The sequence below is a fragment of the Agelaius tricolor genome, unplaced genomic scaffold (assembly GCF_023055355.1).
Source record: "Agelaius tricolor isolate 1412-34295 unplaced genomic scaffold, bAgeTri1.0.p SCAF_10, whole genome shotgun sequence".
Classification (NCBI taxonomy): domain Eukaryota; kingdom Metazoa; phylum Chordata; class Aves; order Passeriformes; family Icteridae; genus Agelaius; species Agelaius tricolor.
The window spans coordinates 29,919,773-29,944,354 of NW_027269270.1; the positions used below are offsets into that span (position 1 = coordinate 29,919,773).

Here is a 24,582-nt window from a genome sequence, read left to right on the forward strand (position 1 = left end):
TCAGTGAACACAGATGGGTTTTCAGAGGGAAATGGTGCAGTTAAACTTCAGAAGCAAACTGAAGCTTTGTGTTTGTTCTAAGCAGACTCCCTGGCTACCCTAAACAATATGCTTTATAGTTCCTTAAAACACTGCACTATTGTAATTACCATCTGTATATAATGAAAGAAAACAAAACCAAAACCATTTTACCTGGTGAAGAAGCAGCAGCAATGTGGATTCCTTGTAAACTGGTAAACTTCCTGCAAGTTACTGGAAATAAAGGACAGTACATGTTTTACTTTTCCAGAACTATTGCAGCAGACTTGAAACCTATCAAAACACCATAAAGGTCTTCTAGACCTCTATTATTTGCAGGGTTTCAAACTAAGTTCTAGCACTGTGCAGCTCCCACCAAAGTATCCTGTTAAGATGACATTTAGGACAAATGCTTTTTGTATTTTGATTTATGATCATAATTATTTTCTGTTAGCTAAGAAAGGCTGCATGAATGGATCGAGCAGACAAAGGAATCAGGGCCTCCATCCGAATTCTTGTTCTTGTGCAGTTACTGTGAATAAATGAAGGTACAGCATGAGTTTGAATAACTCCTAAAATAGTTGGTATAAGCACAGTTGTTACAGGCATGTATGCACAAAACTTGCTGCCAAATCTAGAGCAAGAAACAGCACCCAGGATATTTTTTTGTAGACAGGAAATTTAAGTCTGTAATTTTGCTCCTGGTTAGAAGAATGCACATCCGAAGTGGAATATATTACCAGTTCTGTATGAACAAAGGTAATTAAATTAAATTCATTCCAGTTGGCTTAGCTAAGTAAACAACTATTTTGAAACTTGGATTCATCAGTAGTAAATCTGTGACAATCAGCTGTGTTTATAATCCACTTAGCTTTGCAAAGTGTACAACTGGTTACAGTGTAAGATTTTCAAGTTAATAATTTGGGGAAGATTCTACAGTAAATTAATTACAACAAATTCATAAGCAAAGCTGCTAAGTGTTATTCCTTGAATTGTATGACTTCTAAACAAAGTTTAACTTCTAAATTCCAGTACTTTACCTGACTGACCTTTAGTATGATTGTTTTCTAATGGAGAACTCTTGTCATAAGACATTAAAATTAAGTCTTGTTCAATGGCAGCTGCAAAGATGATTTGCCCTTTTGTGAAACTCTACACAATTTATACACAGCCTCACTGACCTTTCTGTAGCATAACCAATATGTGACTTCTCTGACATTTAAAAATCAAGGTAGCAACAATAAAACAGACTATCCACACCGTACCTCCTACTGAAAGCTTGATCATATAAAATGTTAAACAAAAATTAGGTCAGGAATTACAAATATGTAGGAATATTAGAATAACTATTGCAGTACCCAAGTCAGGAATTTAATCTTTTGCTCTTTGGTAGCAACACTTACAAAATGGTTTAAATTTGAAAACCAACTCTCAGATGCAGTCTACAAAAGGAAGTTTCAGATTCACTGGTGCCTCTCCAAATGCAGGGAACATTCTCTGGCTTGGGAGGAGGAGGATGACAAGAAGTAGCTTTGTGCACTGCTGCAAATTGAGGAGTTCAAGTAAGTGAATAATCTGAGAAAAAGTATGGCTAGAAAGAATTTCAGAACTACTCTGACTTACAGAAACACTCAATTTCTCTAAGTGTACAAAGTTGGGCCATTCACAGCATTTATAAATTAAATAAAAAAAACCACCCTGAAATAGATTGGCTTACATAATTTAGGGTTTTTTTCTTTGGTAGAAGATGCATGAAATCCTTGTTTTGTTTGTTTTATCAGAGGCTGGGTCAGGCAGGAAAACACATGACTTGCTCTCAAACTGACTACCCATTTATTTTCTGAGAATATTATATATCCTTTGTGTATTCCATGAGAATGTGTAAACTTGCAACCACTCTCAAATAGTTACATAAAATAAAGACCAAGCCTACGGCTTTTATACAACTTTAAAAAAAATGGGGAGAAAATAGAAAATAAATTTAAACTTCTGACAGTTATTACATCAGTAAAAAAAAACAACCAAAAAAAGCCTTATTGATTCATTATTTTGTGAGGATACAAAGCAAAAACCCAGACAGATTTGTATCTAATTTACTTTGAGAGCTTTATTTCAACCTATTTTAACAACTTCTTATGAAGATTTCTTGTTAAGAACATTCTCACCTGCTTCCCCTACCTGACACTCATGTAAATTATCAACTGGCTGGTTCTCCAGAGTTTTAAATTGCAAGCATCCAGTCACTTTATCTTGGAGCCAATACTTCAGAATATTCAATCTTGCTGACATAAGTGGAAAATGCAAAATGGTTATTGCATAATTTATTAAAATGTTTAGAAAAATGATACAATTTAATGTAGCACTAAAACACTAATTCAAAGTATCCCATTTTCATTAAAAACGTGTAGTTGGCAATACAAAGAGTCTTGATCTGTTAAAATATTTCCCTTTAAATAAACAACTAAGGATAAAAAAAATTACTGTGGCACTTAATAAAGGAGAATTTTGTTTTTAATTGCATATCATAATGCTCAAATCAATCAATACACGTTCATCAGCAGCAGGGGCTATGCCTGCAGTCAGATGCTGTTTGCAGGGCAGAGCATTCCCAACTCTCAGAGCAGCTCCTGTCAGGGCGTCAGGCGTTTGGGATCCCTCGGGAACATGGAGGTCTGACGGACGTTGTGCAGCCCCAGGTACAGCATGGTTACCCTCTCCAGCCCTACAGCACATGAAAACAGCCCATCAGCACCAAGAGCCTTTGTTCAAAACCCCAAAGGAGCTGCAGGTCCTTCCCAGCTGGAGCCAGCCCCACACAGCCCATCAGGCAGGCACTCCCTAATCCTTGGGGCTATAAGCACCCCAGCCATGATGGGTGGAACCCAGATGCACACTTGTTTTTCCACACAGCTCCTAAGTTAAGGTTTCCACCTGGAACAGCTTGAACCCAGCGTTAATTCTCATGGCATCTCCTGTTTGGTGGGTACTTTGCCATGAAGACCATCTACTCTGAAGAAAAGATGCAACTTCAGTTTCCTTGATGTCATTCTGACTGCCCTAAATTATTTTGGATTACCTGCAAATGTTGCACGACCTCAAACAGATAAAGAAGCAATCACTTATTTCTCCTCACTGCAAAACACCTTCATCAAATACACAGAGACCACTGGCTGCTGGTATGAGGATGACTTTGGTAAGTCCATACATAATACACTATTTTCTTGCTTCCTTAAATTTTCCTCAGAGGTCAAATTTGAAAGTGATGTGCCTGGCTAGTGATCCCTTTTCTTGTGATCACCTTCTTTTTAAACTCACCAGACTGTGCCATCAGTATTTTGCCTATTTATTTTATGATGATCTTTCAATTTGAACTTCTCTCCTTAAATTCTCCAGGAAAAAAGCCCCACAAATACTGACCTAAGTAAAGGTCACTATTTGTGACCTCATATAGCGACCTAACAAGGTCACTACTCAGAATTTTATACTGAGCTCTGCTTGGGAATGAGCAGTTTAAGTTAAGCTCAGGCTAAACAAAAACCAGATACTCACCTATTCCACCACCTGCGTGTGGAGGTGCACCAAACCGAAAGGAGTCAATATAAGCCTTTATTTTCTCCAAATCTAGAAAAAAAAAAAAATTGGTTTCTCACCTGCTCAATGAACCCTAAGCCAAACAGACAAGTGAATGCAGGACTAAAAGAACAACAAAAAAATTGCAAACTAACAGCGTGATTTTACTCATTGAACATGTAAATTGTCCAGAGCTATCTAGAATTTATGACTGTAACAGTTTTATGATATAATTTTATTAATAACTATTCAACAAGGTGTTGCTGGAAGACTCAGTAGTTTCTTAATACCCCACTCTAGATGGTTAAACACAATTAGATGGTTTAATAGAATTCTGATTTTTTTTACCACTCATATAACAAATTCTACCCCAAATTCTTCCTCTAAAGGACACAAATCAAGTCAGGACTTATGTTCTTTTAAATTGCTTGTTACCAATGCCATGATGCTTGGCTCTTTCTGTCAGCAGCTGGGGGTCATGAATTCTCTGAGCTCCAGACAAGATCTCTTCCCCTCTCATGAACATGTCATACGAGTTAGAGGTTTTCTGGAAACACAAAAAGGAGTTTATTTCCTACCTACAGTTCCATAGTTTGCAAATATTTACCTCTCAATAACGTAATTTTCTGATATCCAAAGCTGTTAAAAAAGCCAATTTTTGCCTAAAGTGTCTGCTGCCCTGGAAGAACATTTCTGCCAATTTTCAGTGATGGCAGCAGTGTTTGACCATGGAGATCTCTTCATAAAGCTCTCCCAATTTTTGCTCATTTCTTTCTGGTATGTTTGCACCAGTGAAGAGTAACTGAAAACATTTGACAAGTCATGTAACCCTGACCTGCTCTTGTTATCATAATTTTAATTACAGCAAGGCTGGAACTAAATGATCTTTAAGGTCCCTTCCAACCCACACCATTCAATGATTTTGTGGTCACATTAATACACTTTATCTGTATTATCAAGTTATTGCTACACGGAATAATTTAAACTAAAAAAAAGAAAAAATCCCACTGAGAACAACAAGGAATTTTACTTACAGGGTTGGCTGGGTCTGGCATTGTATAAAAAGGCCTCACAGCAAGAGGATATTTGTCAAGAATGTAGAAGTCTGTGTCGTACTGTATAAGTAATTTAGAATAGTTAATACAAGAGAAAACTACATAAAAAACAAATTACAAGAGAAAGACAGAACCAATGAATCTTTGAAATAAAATTAAAACAAATTTCCCAAGAGCTTCCCACAATATAGTCTAAGTTATCAATAAAAGTGGTGCATTCTTTCTCAGTTTTTCAATACTATTTCTAGTGAAACTTATAAATGTTGAACAGTAAAATGTGTTGCTCTAACACGTTTTGCTGTAACACAATATGGGGTTTCTCCCCACAAAGGTCTCATCTTCTATAGATTTTGTTAGAATCTGGTTTGTTTTTTGCTTTTCTTTTAAAGGCTCCTAAGAAGTGGCTTTGGAACATACTAGCCTGTTTGGTGTCCTCAGTACAACATATGATAGAAATAAATATAAAAGATTGAAAATGGTTTGAAACAGCTTATTAATGACAAAGACAAAACTGATGGTAAATGAAAATACACAGCACCAAAATAGGAATGCAGTCAATTAAAAAATGGTAATAACCAACTCTTCACAACCTCTGCATGTTCTGAGGTACTGTTTACATGTAGGTATTTACACCAACCCTGTGACTCTCCATAGTATCAGGTTTCAGATTCAGTGACAAATTTATTTACTCTGAAATAATTGTTACCTTTTCCTTTACCAGGCGTCCCAGGAGCTTTTCATTAGGTGTGCTGAAAAAGATTATCATCATTAAAATGAAATGATTTGAACTTGTACTGATGATATACTTCACAAAGCCCAAAAGATTACAGCTACAGAGCTGCTGCACCCTGACCCTTCCAAATGTAGCACTTGTTTCTGACTGTTCTGGGTTGTGCACACAGAAATTGCAAAATAAAGTATATTTATTTGTTTCTAAATATTTGGTATTGGTCCTAGAAATCCCATAAATTAACTGACACCTAAAAATATTCTTGCTCTAAATGTAACTTCTTCCTAGTTACCATATTCTGATTACTAAAGAAGGGTGTACTCTATTTCCTATTGCCATACATCTTGTGTCTGACACAGTAAGTGAGAACCACATGAACATTTGTTGAGGAAATGATTTTCCTCCATCAAACTCTTATGATGGAAACTTTATTTGGTGCAGAGGTTATTTAACTTAAAATCACAAATTTTAGGACCCTAATGGTCCTGGATATATTATGGAGAAGAACAGAAATGTTTTAATTCATTAAATGTCTTTAGTAAAGTTTATATATAAACTGCTAATTAAACCATCTCTCAGTAAATCAATGGGAATTCATCAAGATTGTTTAATCATTTTCCTGAGAGATGGAAAAAAGAAATGGAAAGGTGTTACTTGAAAGAAAGACCTTAAGGCAGCAGCATCTTTGTGTTTAATCCTATTCAAAGAGATGTGACAATTCACGTGAAGGACTGCAATTGCTGGACAAACAAACACTTCTCTTCCTTAGAAGGTTCAAGTTGCTCTCACTTTATGTTGACAGTTATTTTTTGTCAGATTTCACAGTTTGTACCTATAGTCTACGTTAAAAGAAAGGATTATTTTCATATCCACTCATTTACTTGTCAAGAGATCTGCACAGAAGTGCTGTTTATTCCTCTAAAAGCTGTGGCTCCTTATTGAGGGCTGTCAGGTGCTCAGTACAAAAGTGACACTTCACTGCCACTTTGCCAAGACTGACACAGTTACATCCTGTCAAGTACCTGAGATCCTCCTCATCACCCATCTCCACACCAGCCTCCCGAAGCATGGCCACACCTTCACGGTATTCCAGCCTCAGAGTTGGCTCCAAAAACTTAAATGGCTCACATGGGAACTGTTTGCTCACTGTCTGAATTTCAGTTTGGAATCTACAGATAAAGAAACAAGAACAGAAGCCAAATACAAAATAGTCAAGAACTTGCACCTAGTAATGATTTTGTGATTTTGCCACAAGAGGTCCCTCTTGCAACATAAAACCTGTATTAAAACCACTTCAGGAGAAATTCTGTAATGAATTGTCTCAACAAAGTTAATGCATCTACTTCATTAATGTTAATATTTTACTACTACTTCTGTTTAATCCCTCTTGTAGGAAATAATCAACTCGGTCAAATTTTCACAGTAAAGACACCGAAATCACCCCTTAGATGTGCAGTATTTACCTGGGTTCTTTTTTGATTTGAGTAATATTCAAATATATACAAGAAATTTCCTTCTGGACAGACAAAGATTTGCAAAACAGTCTAATTTGTAAGCAAATGGACACCACTTCCTAAACTTCTAGCCTGACTTTTTAATGAGTTAGACTGTGAATAATGGAAACAATCCTTGCTGTTATCATGGAACAAATGCAGGCTGGTCTAATCACTTTTATTCAAGAAAACTTTCTTATATAGTAAATATTAAAATAATTTTTGAAACAGACCAATCTACCAGTAGTGGCAAAAAAAGAAGGACATTTTAAATTAAGGATGGATCAATTATCTTAGGAAGTGCTTTCAACAGCAGGCAGCAAGTTTCTTAGTGCAAGCCAGCATGCTCCAGGAGATGCTAAAAGTAGTTTACTGGCCTATGGCTTCAGTCAACCTTAGAAGTCAGGCACAAAGAAGTAGTAAGGAGCAAAGCAAAAATCTGTTTCAAAGTTGTGTTGTAAATCAGATTACCAATGATTATCTGATAAACTGAGGACAAAAGGCTGGTCTACTTCATTCCACAGTGCAAAAGATGTCAAACAAAGAAAGTTGCTCATTAAAAGAAGGAAATGCTTTTATTACCTTTCCTGAAGCCCTTTGAATATCTGCACCAAGGTATCTGCAATCTCATCTACCACTTCATGGTAGTGATAATTAAAAGCCATTTCAATATCCAGACCAACAAACTCAGTCAGGTGTCTGTGTGTATTGGAGTCCTCAGCTCTAAATACTGTAAAATTAAACAACAGAAATTCTAACTGACCTGAAATTATCATTTTAGTTGGAAAAATAACAATCATTATTTGGATTAGAAAGACACAAATATAACTAACAACCTCAGAGCATCATTTGTAACAGTGACAGCATTGCTGCAGCTGTGGTACAGACAGACACAACCCACAAAAAGGCAGTATCTCTGCTTAGATGGACAAACTTGAGTGGAAAAGACAGACAAGCTTTTAAGTACACAAGAACTTTCAGATTTGAAAACTGCCTTTTTCAGAGGAAATGGACTTGTAGAGTGTGTGTCTTCTGGGATAGGTACGAGTCTAATATAAACACATCTTCCCACAAAGCATGACTCATCTGTTAGCGATTAACAAGAAATTTGACCTTCTGAATTACCTGGAATTTTTTCTTTTGTTTTGTTTTATACATTGTTATTGACTTGCTTTCAGCATTTAGAGGTTAGGTATCTTTAAACCACTTGAAGTCTTCGAAGAAAACTATTGTATTACCACTTAAAGAAGCCATGTCCTATCAGCATTTAATAAACAGAGCATAGGACTGGAAATCATTCCTTTTTTAGTATTTACTGACAATTAAAAGTAAGCTTGTTCTCAGTAATGTTGTTCGGCACATGTACAGCAACTTCTGTGCCAACTTTACTGTCATCAGTTGCCTCAACTGAAATTTGGTTTGGCAAGTGAAACTACAGCAAGTGAAACTATTCAAAGCTTTAGTGTGTGTGTGTTATCTTACTTGTACCACAGGTGCTAAAACCAGGGCACACTTCACATGTTGCATAAAACCAAGCTTTTCTTACCTGGCCCAACGCAGAACACCTTTTCAAAGTCAGCACATATACACATCTGCTTATACAGCTGTGGGGACTGAGCCAGGTAGGCACTGGTTTTGAAGTAGGATACAGTAAATACATTGGCTCCTCCTTCACTGGCAGCTAGAAAGCAAGTGCTTTTATAAGGAATTATTGTAATAAAATGAAGCAGTTATTATAATAAAAATGTAAAAAAATCAGTCAGCGGTAGAATGATAGATTATTGGTCTTTTAAAGATCAGAAAGAGATTTTTCTTCAAAACATACTAGAGGAAAAAGATATATTTGCATCCATCCATTCATGCCAAGGTAAATTTTGCAGCTGAAGATTGTCATACCTTGCCTTGAATTTCTGCAAATTTAGCTGTTTAAATGTTCCTGTTTCAGCTGACCTTCACCTTAGAGTGAGAACAGCAGAGAACACATATCTGTACTAACACATCTACCTTCACCCCCACATTTCTGTGGAAACCAATCTCTGACAGTGGCTCAGGCTGCCAGGGGTTCAGTGCAGAGCCTGAGGCCCGAGTGCATATCCTGTTTTGCCAGGACCATCCTCTGTAACTGAAGGCACAAATACCTCTCACAGCCAATCCCAGATTTACCAGAGGGCATGAGCCAAAGCTATAAAGCTTTTTCTCAGTTTGAGGCAATTTTCATAGATAGCTATAGGAACAAGGATCACATGCATTTCCCTTACTGCAAAGCACCTACCAAAACTGCATCACTTCACCTTGCCAATTCCCAGTGTGTGACATGAGAGGTGCAGTGGCCTAACACAGGTAACTTTTAAAAACCTCAAATCTTAAAACAGTTATGATGTTTAAATTGGAAATTTAGTAAGGATTGCATTGACTTGACTTAGTTAATTTTACAAAATATGGTCTCATCCAAACAATGGGATGCTTGCTTGCTTCCAATGGGACCCTGCACACTTCCTCAAAGGTCCTACAAAACTACCTGGAAGTCTTTTAGCACTTCATACTATAATACTATCTCTATAAGAAAAAGTCATGCAATCTTCTAGTTCAATGACACTTTTCATGTTGAAAGAACAGCTGCTTACATGCATTTTGTTAAAAAGCTCACTTTTTATCTCAATCAAGAGATGTCTTCCAAAATATAAATACAGAAGCATAAAATTCTGTAAGCAAGATGTGCACTTTATGAGTGTACATACAATAACACAGTAACACAAATGTTCTGCTCTGATTTTCCATGCCATGTATCTTAGTGGCATCAACAAAACCTCAAAGAGCACCAATAAGATGGAAGGAAAACCTCCATCAGTAAATCAAGCCATTGGACTTCTGAAAATAATACAGCAAATCAAAAGAACTAGAAGTAGTATCTACATTTCAGACTTTAAGGCTGAAGCTGTTATTCCACATTTCCAAAAAGAAAAAGGTCTGCCATATTCTATTCTGCCACATTCTAATTGCTAAAGAAGTGACAAATTGTGCCATATAATGGCATCATATTTTATACCACGTTTGTTGCAACATCTTTATGATGGAATATGCTTTTAATCTAAATTAGACTGGGTTTTTTTAATACTGAGAATGGAACAGGCAGTGCTCAACACTGAGAACACTGATCTGAAGAATAATGCATATGATCAGAACAAAACATTCATATGCATTGCAAACTACATCAATCAGGTGTATATATATAATTTTTCTTGTAATTCTTTTAATAGCTTAAGTCAGGAGGAAAGTAAAGACCAACTCTGACACCTGCTAGAAGTTTGCTATGTTGCATCTAGGCTAGAAAGAAAATTTATGTTTTTTAAATAAAAAGTACTATATTTTTGTCAGATAGGTACACTGAGGAACTACAAAAGAAGCACACCTGTAGCTGCTGGATCACATATACAATACCTGAAATGATTTTGGGAGTCTGAATTTCCACAAATCCCTTGCGAATAAGAGTTTCTCGGAAAAGCTGACAAATACCAGACTGAAGGCAGAAGATTGCCTGACTAGTGGAGGTCTACAAGAAGAAGATAAAATAATGAATCCTATGTTAGTTTTTCCTGACTCTATTACTTCTTCTGGACAGCTGGAAGGATGAATTCCTTCCCTCAGGAATACCTGATTATTGTATCTGCCTAAACAGTGAGAAGTGTGAATCCATAATTGTCTGTTACACAGAAGGAAACAGGAAAGGAAGTCAGAGAAATTAATTTCAATTTATAGCATATTCAGTTATAAATGAGGCACTACGGTCAATTCTACATTTAAAAAAAAACCCTGATTTATGAGAAGTGCTTCTGCAAATAAAGGTTTTTACAGTAAGAAATTGAATAAAAGTACTAAATATATTAAAAAGCTTTCAGCACACGGAACTAGAACAGCTGCAGAACACAGGAGATGACAAAAGCAAAGCCATTAATAAATTACATAAGGTAGAAATGTCTGTCTGTTAAAGGCTACCAAATACAATGCTTTTCATGTAAAAACACAGCCACATCTTAGGCATGTACAACACTGACACAAAAACATCCAAAAGCCAAGGTCTACACTTCCAACATTTAAGCAGCCCAGATAACACCTGTTGATATGAACTGCAGTTCTTCTGTCTTTTTTTCACCTTACTTTAAAAGTAAATTTAGCTGAAAACAGAAGCAGATTTAACTGAATTGATAATTTTTTTTTTGTTTATGCATGTGAAACAATTGAGCTCCTCATCTGGGTTAGCAAATACCTGCACTAAACATTCCTGGAACACTTTTGGCATAAAGAATAAAACAACCACCTTAGTGACTGTTGCAAAGACTGCAAGGTGTCAGCACTGAAACCATATCTGATTTAGTGCTTTCAGCATCTCAAACGTGACACTGAACAACCTAAAAGGGTACAAAAACACCAACAAGTTCCTGCAAACGAGCAAGAGAACGGTTCTTTACGACAACCTGCGTCACAACACTGTTTACTTCTCTTTCTGAACAGCACCCAGCTCCTCAGTCAGGGTAAGAAAGGCCTTGTGGGCTTTTTCACATGACTCCTCTAGCAAACCACAAAACAAAAAACCCCCAACCAAAACAAACTATATAAGCAGCCAAATTTAGACAGACAGTCAGTAGGAACGCTGAAATAAAGCTACAGCCATCTTTATCTCTGCAAGATAAAGACATCCCTTTACCAAGAAACCCAAAGAGAAAGCTGCAGTAATAATGCAGCTCTGGAGCTGTTTGCAGTTATTTGCTGTTTTAGCTGACCAATGAAATAGTTCATGTGGGTAAGTGGTTGAGACTAGTAAATAATAGCAGTTCTCACTGTCTGATAAACCACACGTCTGATAGACCACAGCCACTACTCAAATTTTCCAAATGAAGGAAATGAGGTTTTGAGCAGCAGTTACAAAAGTACCCTAGAAGTTTTTCACCTTTTTCACATTGGTCTCCCAGAATGAGACATATGGTAAGATTCTGCCTGAGTTATGGGCATAATTTGGCATTGTTATATCCAAGTACCAGGATGATTCAAAGGGCTTTTTTCTTCTTAACAATCTCCTACTTGAAAGGTGAAAGAGCTGACAACTTTAAATCACATTTGAGTTTCCCAATAAAGTTTTTGATAAACTAGACACATCTAAAATTGCTAAGAGAGAAGATGTGTAACATTAACATAAAGCAGCATAGAAACAACGCCTCTTCTACCCTTGGTGTGAACCAACAGCAGTTTCATGCCAGAGCAGGTGGGAATGCAGTAGTAAGTCAAACAGCCCCAGGAAAAAAAGAAAACTGGTTGCTAAACCCAGTCTGAAAGCAATTACATGGTTTGACCTAAAACTGTGCACAGAAACACAGCCAGCCAATACCCAACACAGCTCTCCAGTAACAAAGGTTGGCCAGGCAGTAACTCCTCCTGTTCTTTGTAAGGATGCAGGACAAGGATTCTGTCTTCCTAAGCCATCTGTAATAGTAAGTTAGGCTTAGAAATAGCATTTATGAAAGCAGCCAAATTCACAGAACTAGACACTGAAGCTTTTATTTAACTGTAGACCAAGAACAAGCAGCAATTCTCCATACCTCAAATTAGATCTGACAAGACCACTCTTCTTTCACCTAAGGTGGCTGAGTTTCAGTGTCCGTTCATTCAGAGACTGCCAACATGGATAACTGTTAGGAATTTGTGATACTGCAGCCTCCTTGCAAGAATTAAACAGACCCACAAGACATGTGAGATAACTCCTAAAGAACTCCATCTGACAATTTGCAGTGGAGTCAAATCAATGACCTCAGAAGTTTTATGTGCCACTATGAAGAAAAAACTTTTCCGACTTAATAACATTCTTTGCACTGGTGTGATGTTCAGAACACAAAGAGAACAAATTCATTTGAAGAAAATAATTCAGTAACAGAGATGCTGGTGTATATAGCAATGTTTGTACAATGGAAAGTAACACAGTGACAATTTGAGCTTTCACACTTAGGTACAATACAGCAAACTGAGGACAGACAGCTGTCAAAATTAATCGATTTCTACCTTTGCATTAAAATAAGATTTTGCCATGGCATTCTTCTTGTGTAGTGTTTACTCCAATAGGAACCTTTCCATGTATGTACTGACAAACTAGCTTATCTAAGACTATGGCAAAGATAGTCAATATTGCTTCAAGAATTAATCCAAAACAGAAATAAATTTATGATAATTAAATGCTGTTGCAGTTAACAGTGTTAATGTTTTAACTTGGTCTGCAAAGTTAATTTTACAGAAAAACTCATTATTGTCAAAAATCACCTTTGTTACAGACAGCAGAAGAAAAGTTCAGGGGACAATGCTGAAGTATGAGTTTCAGTTATAACCTCACTTTAATTTCACCTGTGTGTTTATTATTCAGATGCCATGAAAGAAGACATTAATGATAAAATTGAGCACTACAAGCTTATAAAAACATTTATCACTTTTCCTTTGGCATAACTTGCAGTGTCAGAACAACAGGCACGTGTGCTGCCAAATGTTTTTCAGTGGAACTGAGGGCAGTTCACACTACCACGATCATATCTCAGAGAGGTGAGACCGACGCACAGACATGAAAAGTTGTGAACTTTTTTACTTTCTCATCAGCAGAATTTGTTCTGCTCTCCCCTCATTTTTGCTTTTCTGTTTGCCTGCTGTAGCTACCTATCTTCCACCAAGAAAAACCATAAATGCATAGTTGGCTAATAATGTAATCTATATTCTTTTAAGTAATATACATTATTTTAAATAATGTAACTAATTTTGCAATTCCTCCACTATATCTAGGACAAGTGAAGGTTTTGCTAGGAAACAGAACTTATCGAAAATAACTTTTTTTTTAACCCCAAGGTGACTGAAGTCAACTTTTATTCAAACTTCAGTATTACTTATAGTACAAGAATATATGAGCATGGACTCTGCAGTCTAAGTGACTGGGACTGTGTATGTACACTCTGCCAAATCACTGCCCACAAGAAAATGTACATTTCATTTTTCATTACAGCTTGGATTCAGCCAGGAAAAACACAGCTTTTGCAATGAGGAAACTGAATCCAACACAATGAAATCAAGCTTGAAGTAATCAAGCATTTGGAAAGAAAGTGCATTAAGATCAGCGTAGAGCTGGATTATCACATAACACAGTCTGACATCCACAAACTACTAAAGACACAGTTTAATGTTAATGCTTTACCCTGAGCAATATAAACAGGGTAATATTGACCCTAAAAAGGCTTTGCTTTGGTCTCAATGAGCTGGGCAATAGCAGACACAATTGTAGCAAGAGGACTGCAAAAAGGCTTATCATTCAAGTCACATTTGGACAGACACTGCTGAGATAAAGTCCTGCTGAACACAAAAAATAAACCAGAGCAAGGACATCAGTAAGGTCCACCATAAACCTGGGTGAATCTGAATTGTTTCTTTCTACAGACTTTTTCACACACAAACTGAGAAGTAAAATCCAAGAATTAGTATTTCTTTCACTGGTCTTTTCTTCATTATTTGTTTTTAAATGATGTAAAACTGGAGGACCTGAATTGGTATTTTTAAGAAGCAAACTACAAGAACCAGTGTTTCACTGGTCTATTCTTCATTACTTTTCATGTACCACAGAACTTCATGAAATACAGCTTCTGCAGGTCTTTTTACAGACACAGGAAGTCTACACATCCCTGAATACTTCAGTGAAACTTAAGAACAGCAGAAAAGTAAAGGTTTAAAAACACAGTCAGTGCTCTCTCTACTTCGTGCTTTTTAACTCTTGTGGTAAGTGAATGGTAAATCAAACATCCCTATGATCAAGTGGTTTGACTTTCATTAAGCCATTGTGAAAAATAGATAGTTGGGTCAACAGTAGTTTCCTCACTGTCACCCATGGTTATGTGAAAGAAAATCTAGTCCATATAAGGACTTTTCTTCTTACCAGCTCTCTTTTCTCTAAAACCCCAACTTTTCTACTCCAAGGGTGTGATCTGTATTTTATGAGTTAACCCACCAGGAATAGGTTCATTCTTCCCCAGTAATCATTCTTTGGAAATTATTTTCAAAGTCCTTTAGCCCTAAATAATCACAATTTTCTCTCCACACCTCACAGTAACAACTACAGTAGTAGCTTGGCATCTTGTCATTTAAGTACTTCCCACCCCCAATCTTAAAAAAACTGAACTATGAAACACTTTTGAGAGATCTTTGTCAGCAAACAAAATGCAAGATTGGTAATGATTCACTGCAATACTCGGTCTATTTCCACATGTACATGTGAGTGGAAGTCTTGCAATCTTTGCAACATACTTTGCATCTTTCATCTCCATTAATGTAATTTCCTTATTATTAATTACACTCCTTGTATTGCATGATAATCAAGCCTTCCTTGGTATACATTATAGCTGGATGGAGTGATGCTATTTTCAGAAATCCAGGTTTTTTCATTCATGTAATAACTGAGTTTCCCAGCTCCACTTCATCATGACTTGGCTCTATCCAGTTAACTCCTTTGTTAATCACTATTTAAAATTAGCTAATTACTTAACTGCTTTAAATACTGTGTTTAAATGGACAAAATTATTTTAGCTGCATACAAACAACTTTTTTTAGTCTGAGCCTAACCAAGATCTATGCATTTAGTTTGGTAAATCTTTCTCAAAATAACAGCGTCCCTATTTTTGATGTCCAGTGACTTCTGTCTTCCTTAAAAAACTGGGGCACTGAGGAAACCAGAACAAGATGATACATTTAGCTGTGGCTGGACTTCTTCCCACACTTGTGGGAACAGACATCACAGCATCTCCATTAGAACTATTCTGTTAAAATTTTTGCCAGTTGCCCATGATATGGTTTTCCTAGAAGGAACAGCTGTGGGAACAATGGTTTCAGATAACACATCATGTTTACAATCCTCCTTAGGACGTGCCTACTTATGCAATGCATTTGAAACACTAAAGGCTCTTTGAAGCCCCATTTGTAATCCAGTAGCTCCAATCTATGGAACCAAATCACTGAAAATCAATTACTACTTTCTGGGTTTCTTTGTATTCCTACTCTTGTGATTCCATTACACACAGTGCTTAGGATGCACATATATATATATATATATATATATATATATATATATATATATATATAAATGCACATGTTCTCACTGAAATTTCCCCTTTCTTCATTAAATATCTTTTCTGCTTATTCAGCACTCTCTTTAAAAAACAGATTAAAATATCATATTTAGAATCTGCTTTTGTTCTGAAACACATAATGAAAGGTACAACAGAAAAGAGACACAGAAATGTGACACAGTCTGAGACAGAAACTTTTCCTGTGCACAGGAGGAAGGCCAAGACAGATACCCAAGCCTAATCATGGGCAAGCTGTGGCCAGATCCCACCCAGCCACAGATGTATGCAGAGGATGAGACACAGTCACTGCAGTACTGAGATCTGGCATTCCATCCTGCCATCAATTCTGTGAAAAGCTAACATGAATTGCTGTTCAGCATGAAACAGGTGCTTAGCACCACACTGCAGCAGCTGCTGAAGCTAAGGAGAAAAACAGCTTCTTAACACAGAGTTAAGGTTCAGAGCTCAAAACAAGGTGCCAGACATTGCTGAAGAAAAGGTGTCCCAAGAGTGGTTGGGACACAGAAGAGGTTACAGCAACATCCACTTATGTCAGCAGTTGCACGCTCCAGGCAGAATACTGACAACTAATGCCCTACTGCTGTACTGACAAAGATATTTCACAAGTATTGGGATGGTCATGCTGAACTACTGGATGTGTACAGGGGCAGAACCTTAGTCCAGCCCTTTCCATTCCATCTCTTGTGTTCATTCTGGCATGAGTCTTCCTTCTTTTTCCATTACTATTTACCTTCTTAGGCTTTGCTCTGCAGATGCCCTCAACTGCATTACAGTCAAGGTTACCTCCAAGCCATTTTCACCCAGCATTTTTAAATGCTATTTCCCTTTGTATAATCTCTCTGTTCTCTTTGGGCCTCATGACTCCTTTCAGTTTATGATACAGTTGTTTCTTCAATATAATGGATTTTCTTAGGTTTCTCTGGAGTGCTGTTGGTTATTTTTATTCATCACCAGATGTTCAAGTAAAGCCTGCAGTTCAAGCATCCCAGATTTCTCCCCTTCAATTCAGTACACTGTCATAGCACTACCATAAGCTGATGATCCTTCAAATGATTTTCACTTTCAATCATTAGTATAGAATTCTTTTCATTAAAGGCTTAATTTAAGACAGATTAAGAGACCAATATGATGAGATACTAAGTACCCTGAAAAGTAACCACAGACTGAAGTTACTCAGTATGGTCCATAAGGTCAAGTGAAAGGCAATTAACTTTGATACAATTGTAAAGTAAAACAATTGACACAAGTAGTTTTAGTTGCTGAAATAAGGACATCAGCTGTTGAAAAGCTGTCTCTCAGTGCCAGAATTTTCCAAATTTTCCAGTAAATGACTTTTTTGTTTCATTACTCAGGTGCAAAGATCGATTTACTAAGAAAATGCCATTATGAAGAACTCTGAAGGCAGTACTAGGTATCAAAAAAAAATCAGCTAAGTATAGTCTTCATTCAATGTTGATTAAAATGTTATTGTGGAGAGCCTAAAATGGCTAAAAAGCCTAGGAAGAGGCCAAGATGCCTCAAGTCAGCAATGTTTAAGTTAGTTACACACTTAAGTGTTAGCTGCTGTTTAATAAAAAAAGAATTAAGTTCTGTAAATAATTTAGTAGAGAGTATTTTGCTGCTGATTAGAAATGGTAAATATATGGGAGGTCTGTGAATTCACAGATTGAGTCTCCATGACCTGGATAAAGAAAGGTGTTTCAGGAAAAAAAGGGAAAATACATGAATGTGGAAACAACAAAGAGAATGAGATTGCTATCATGGCCTGGTACAATTTCTCTGGCAAGGCACACATTACAGCACCTCAACTGCCTGTTAAAACTCAGAACTTCCATCTTATACCTCAAAACCAAGCTCTTTACATGTTTTGGATAACAAAAACTACATCTGAGAAAAAATGTTGTCTCTAAATTGTCCCTATTCAGTCATCTTTGATTTTTGCAGCTAAACAGCCCAGATGTACACAGCCACATGTCAAATCATCGGTGTTTGCCTTTGAACTACCAATATATGCTCTTTAATTAATGTCAGTAAAGGCGAACATTTAGGATTCAAAAATCCTGTGCTTTTACAATACCACACAAAACCACAAAAACACATTGTTTGTTTTTCTTCTGGCCAACAATACAATTCCATCAAATCCAGGACTTTTACTGCTTTGTGGATTAGAAAGATGAAGAATAAACACTTGCAGGCAAGCCTGCAGCACTGCATGTTCCTTACCCTTAGATCAATGATTCTGTTGTCCAGTCTTGTATCTTGGTTTACAGTAGCTCTTCCATCCTAAACAATCGCACAAAAGCACAGGGTGAATACACACACATCCAAAAAATAAACAAAACCAAAACTTCAAAAAACCAAAATCAATGGAGAAAAACACCCTCTGGCTAAAAGCAAAGGGTTATTTCTACGTTCAGCTGAACACCTAGATCATTCTAGAAAGAACACAGCGCAAACTGGCAGCACAGAAAAGTTCAAGGTGTAACTTCTCCCAGAGGTCACAGGCAGAACCAACTATGAGGATGCATCAGACACACACACAAGATGGGAAGCCTCTGGTTTTGACCTTCTACTGCAGTTCAGCAGACATCAAAGCTATAGAGATGTTGAACACAGTTCTGGATGGCACAAAGGAAGTAAAATGCAAACCTATCAAACCCCCAGAATCACCGCATTAAGGAAGTTGCTTGGGTTTCGTGCTTTTGTTCAGCTACAAAGACAATAAAAAGCATTTGAGGATGCAAAGTTTTCACCTCCTCCCCTTCCACTTCTGGTCGAACAGCATCATCCAGCTGTAAGGGCAGCCGGGGTTCAGCTGAACTGATCACATAGATCTGAAATTGAGAGAGAACAGAAATAGCATGAGGCTCTGCTCAAATGGAGGTGTGATTTACAAAAGGATATATCTAGCAGAGACTTGAAACAGTGTTTGCATAGGCTACTGGCTCTAAGGCTGTGATTTTATTCCAGTACTTGAGATACATTGTGCATGTCAATACTGAAGTGCTTAGTTCTTGCTTTCCCTTAGATTTGAAGTATCTTTTTTTCTTCTGGGAAGCATCAAATTGAGCAAGTTCATACAGCCTGAGGGAGAAGCCTTTTGGCATGAATGCCAGCTCTGAATGTACCAGATTTCCCTGAGTTTTAGTTTCTGATTCCAGCAAGATCATCCCGTTCTTCTCCTTGTTAATGTATCATTTACTTATCATCTGAATACGGCTGAAAGAGCTATTTCAGATACAAAAATTTATGAGATAACTAAAATACAATCAGAGATTGAAAACCACCTTGCTGTGCTTTATGGTCTAGTATTGCTCCTAGAGGAGCAGTGAATTTGATGTTCTTTCAGAAAAATCAAGCATGGAATAATCTGCACAAATATTAAAACATGTTTCTTCAAAATCTGCAGATTTTCCCCAGTGCTGTTAGCTAAGATTTACCTCACTGCTATAATAGCCATTGTGCTCCAGTCCTGGGGCGACTGGGTTTCAGCTGTATTGTAGGCATACAGTTTGGTTAAAAACCTTTAGAAGAAAAGGATATTACATAAAGGTTTAAATATGCTTTCTATTTAAACAAATTATAAAGTTACACTTCCTCCAGCCCTACAGCACAAGCTCCAGGAACTTTAGATTTCAAAAGTTTCCATACTGTTAAGCCACTGAGAGTTTATTTCTGTGAGAATTATGTATTGCAGTCCATTGTACTGAGGGGAAGATTGTAACTCTGATAAAGAAGAAACTCCTGACTTGCACTTAAAAAGAAGCAGACTTTTTATTCCAGAATCTACTGCAGTTAAGAATCAAAAACTAGATCGATTTCTAGCTTTTGATTCTTAACTGAATCAAATTTCTAGCGAAAATGTTCTAGAGAGATACTTTATTTTACTTAATACTGTAATTCAAATGGCAGATAAAAACAGGGAAATATAAACTCCAAGTATCTTAAAACCAGAAGTGTTTCATTTTTACATATAAAGCACTGAAATTTGTAGTTTAAAGCAATGTATTTCTCTGACATGGGATTCCTTACTGACAAAGTTTATGTATGTAGGCAGGCAGACAGTCTCAACAGATAATCTATCAAACAATTAACCAGTGCTCCATTTGCTCAAAAATTTACCCTTTGAACGTGAAGCTCAACGTCCTGCTGAGTACAACCTCCGACCTTCTGATACGCTTTCCTCACAACGCCTTGGATGTCCACAATGCTCTCTTTGGTGATGCTGGCAATGAAGAGAGGACAGGAGGCTCAGTAGGTTCCACTGCACACTGCAGCAGCCTCAGCACTGAGCACCACTCATGCACTGTATGGACTGCTGAACAACAGAACAGTCAAGGATCTGAAATTACTTTTATATCTGATAACTGATTAATAAAGGAGTTTGCTGAAATATCCCCAGTCACAATGAATTCAAACTGGGATGGAAGACTTGAGAGGGAAAGATTATGATTGAGCTCAGTGCTCGCCCATTCTCTGTGTGTTGTTTATACATAAACTGACAAGTGGCAGAGCTCTTTTTCTAGGCCACAGACACTCTTCCATGTGTCAGCTGATGCAATTATCTGCAAGATGTGTCTTCACCAGCAGAACAACAAACTGAGGGGAAGTCCTAGGACTGAAAGGGAAAATCAAAACTAGTTCAGCTTGTTTAAACTACATGACTTGTTACTGAAAGATGCAAGATGCTCCCAAGTCATTTCTCTGTGCCAGGGGACATCCTAACTGCTCCCCTGTCACTAATAGTACATTAGAACACCACACACCGTCCTGAAAGTCTTCCAAAGATATGATATAAAGTATGTGTGCTATAAGCAAACAATAACAAAAGCCTCAAGAGTCAGAGGTGAGAAAAGAATTTGTATGAGCAGTTTTTATTTATGCATTTAAAGTACTGGAGTTTAAACCAGCACTTTTCTACAGATAATCTCACCCTCACTGGAAATATATTTTCACTCTGTCTCTCTGCTAGCTTACAAGAAGTCAAATATCTAAAAATATTACTTTCCTTTTTAGGAAAACTAATGTTACAATTAATCTTTCACTTGTGAGTCCTTCTTGAGAAAGCTGAAAAGCACTTTACATACATCACTTGACCACCTAAGCCCTTAGACAGCAGGAAAGCATCAGGCCCACAATTTAACTGCAAACAATAAGAGGTGAGTGAGGATGTCATCAGACAAGCTGGCCACTGCTAAAAGCAGCAAACCAAAGAGCCATTAACAACCCTCAACTTTGCAAGGCTGGCACTTTTTTTACTTTGAATAAAAATCTTAAAAAATCTGATGATATTAAAATAACAATGGAAAATTCAAGCATCAAGTACCCAAAACCTACCAGTGGCACTGTAAGTAAATTCCAATTAACTAAAAAATAAAAAGCCAAATTTTAGTATTTTAGCTGATTGCCCCTTTTTTTTTTTATATAATACTTTCAGGTGATAGAACTTATTAGCTGCTCTGAAGTTAATACAGACAAGGGTGCTTCATATGCTTGACTTGCTTAACCATTAGGTAATTCCATGTACTGCATTAAACTCATGAACACCGTGTTCTTCTGGTACATTTACACTTTAAAAGAACTACAATTGTTCAAATCACAACTAAATTTGTCCAATGCAGAGGCTGAGAGCAGGCTTTAAATAAGAATCCATTTAGTTATGGGTGAGCCTCCATTTCCATCAGTTTAGCAGAGGCAACAAATATGAGAAAGGATAATTGAAATGACACCAAGTGCTTCCAAGTCCTTTCTATTACAAATGATTCTGTTTGAAACTCCTCACACAGACTGTGGAACCAATACAGTGCTTTGGATGCAAGAGACTGCCATCATCTACGAGAATATATGATGCTAAACCAGTATTAAGTGTAACTATAAATTCCCTTTGCTTTTCAAATGCATGAATGTTTAGAAGAATTAAAGTTTTACTCTTATGTGAACTTTTCTTCCCTAAAAAGTTTTCTGTTTTTCCTGCTTCCTTTTCAATGTCAACATTTTGGCAAATATCCAGAAAACACTACTAGTGACATGAATAGCACTGTCTTCACTGAAAATACCAGATTCTAATCTGCTGAATAAAAGCCTTCTCAGTTATAACAGCAAATAATATTTTAAACTTACTGAAGGAAATTCTCTGTGCTGTGAAAAAAAAGAGTTAAATATAAATGTGCTGTAAGGACTCATCATTAGATTGGTGATCCCATGGATGAGAACAGTCAGTGAAGTCTGTACAGATCTCTGATCAGAACATGCAAGGAATTCAAGACATGCAAAATGGTATCAGGTTAAAAATACAGGAAGAAACTGACTTTTACATCACTGTCACTGCAATGTCGCTTTGCAAACTTGCATAACTTTAAAACTTTGCACATAGAATAAATTGAGCTTTTTCTCCATTTCTACACTGGAGTTGCAATTAAAACATGTTTCTTGATCTGGAACATATTTAAAACTGTAAGTATGTTACAGTTCCATATTGGTCATTACATTTGCCACAATTTTAAGATGTATTTCAACTGAGTTCCTAACTGTGTAGGTCCCTGTAACCAAATATTCAAGTAATTGCCTAGGTACACAAAAGGACTAGGAAGGGTCCTACTGCATGTGACCATCTTTGTATTTATAAACATCCATCATCTCCTCTAAACTTTCGTTTGCTAATTAAAAAATGTGCTTTTCCTCATTTAAACTCCACATTTAATCCAGTATGAAAATAAAAGCTTGTGCTTTGAGCTCTGTTTGAACTCTGCTCAGCAAGACCTAGAGCTGCAAGTGTCTGAGGTCCATAACACTGCATCAAACATAAACTACAGAAACTTGGAAGGTGCTGCTTTGATCCCAACAGGTCATTCCAAGGATGTTACTGAAATGGCATTTTCAGTTCAAGTTACAACAAGAAACTGGATGTTTGAATAAAATGCCAGGAACTACAGCAAAACATTCTCCACAGCAGCAGGAATAAGTCACCTAGGTGATTTTTGGTAAAATTCCCCTGGGTAACAAAAAACCCCCAAACATCAACAAAAGTGAACAAATAGCAGAAAAAGATGCCAAAGTAGCACCATTTCCATTAAGGACAACAACATTTATATCTGTAATTAATATTATCAGGGACTAGAAACTAAAGTAGGATGCATAAAGCATTAAGAAAAGACAGATGACATCTTTACATTGTTAAATCCATAAAGAAAGTATCTACCTATATAGACTCATGAAGTCCAACAATAAAAAATTTCTCTGTATAGGAAACTATTTTGTATTTTGTAATGTTAAAAAAAAAAAAAATCAAGATTATAATTTCTAAAGTGTCCACTAGATGCCTTTATGTCCCTCTTAATTAGCTGCATGTCTATTAGCCAAGACTTTCTCTTTTAACCACAGGATTGCATTCTTGCAGTCTTTATAACAACATCTTTCATCAACAGCCTCGTGTTGCAAGCTGAACCCTATGCTGGCCTCCCAAAGTGAATGACAATCAACATTTTCTTGGTCAAAAGCCCAAAGAATAGGAAGAAACTTGGTTATTTACAGATTTTAAATAGAAAATGTTTGCTTCTTCTATGCCATCTATACTTATTCTGGCATTTTGTTGGTTTTATTCAACATCTTTCTGTAAGCAGACTGCACAAATTATATTAATAAATTTAAAATATTAAATAATTCTCTTAACACATAATAATCAATGATCCTTCACCTGAACACCAGTGAAAGTGAAGGCACTGATTTATTTTCAAAAAAGGAGTGCATTTTGAAGTAGTTAAGAGTATAAACATTTTATACTCAACATGAGCAACTGTAATCCTGTCTGCACAAATACAGCAAGTATGCATGAAGCTCCCTGGAAGGAAATTATCTGACCTTGTATACAAAAAGGCCAGGTAAACACCTGTTCTTATTCTGTTCATTCTAAAAATGTAATGATTGGTTTCCTCTACCAGCATTCTAACATTTGGCTGAACCTGCATATCTTTTGGGGAAAAAAGAAGTCAATCTGCTCTTAAAAGTTTTAAGTAACAAAATCCACAATGAATTTTTAGTAATTTTCACTAAAAAACTACACTTTATTTCCTTTCTAAATTCCTCTAATTTCATCTGCTCATTGCATCCTGTCATACCTTTGTATCTGCACTGTAAAGAATTCCCCACTGGCAGAAAACCTTGCATAGCAGCACCAGACTGGGATTTAAATCACTCACTAATTGCTCCAGGATAGAACAGAGTTTTCTTTAGACTCACAGAAGGCAGATTTGCCAGACCATGTATCATTTCTTCTTGCAGCTTCACCATCAACCTTCTCCAATCTAACGTGTATCCAGATACAAAGACAACAAAAGTGGACAAAATATTCTGGAATTGCCTAAAACCAGGCACATATTACATTAATGCTATTCTCTAGAGGTCAGAGAACTGCATGGGCTCCTGTCAAGTCAGTTATCTATCACAATCTCACACTTCTCTCTGCACTTTTCTATTTATTAATCCTGAACACCCACAAAATCTGACCAAACAATCACAGAGGTACAAATACACACTGAAGAGCATTGAAGTGGTTATTCTAAATG

General features: G+C 36.7%; 1 protein-coding gene across 1 annotated transcript in view; it reads right to left on the minus strand.

Annotated features, from left to right (window-relative positions):
• Positions 1 to 1,828: 1,828 nt before the first annotated feature.
• The window catches only part of DARS1 (aspartyl-tRNA synthetase 1), a 37,120-nt gene continuing 14,366 nt past the window's right edge, over positions 1,829 to 24,582 (minus strand). The window contains exons 5-16 of the mRNA XM_071435442.1: positions 20,144 to 20,246; positions 18,775 to 18,855; positions 18,245 to 18,304; positions 10,305 to 10,416; positions 8,413 to 8,547; positions 7,449 to 7,596; positions 6,396 to 6,542; positions 5,350 to 5,392; positions 4,623 to 4,703; positions 4,024 to 4,135; positions 3,568 to 3,639; positions 1,829 to 2,740 (exon numbers count right to left, since the gene is read on the minus strand). Coding sequence (XP_071291543.1) covers positions 2,649 to 2,740; positions 3,568 to 3,639; positions 4,024 to 4,135; positions 4,623 to 4,703; positions 5,350 to 5,392; positions 6,396 to 6,542; positions 7,449 to 7,596; positions 8,413 to 8,547; positions 10,305 to 10,416; positions 18,245 to 18,304; positions 18,775 to 18,855; positions 20,144 to 20,246 — 1,186 coding nt within the window. The 3' untranslated portion in view covers positions 1,829 to 2,648. The remainder of the gene's footprint in view (positions 2,741 to 3,567; positions 3,640 to 4,023; positions 4,136 to 4,622; positions 4,704 to 5,349; positions 5,393 to 6,395; positions 6,543 to 7,448; positions 7,597 to 8,412; positions 8,548 to 10,304; positions 10,417 to 18,244; positions 18,305 to 18,774; positions 18,856 to 20,143; positions 20,247 to 24,582) is intronic.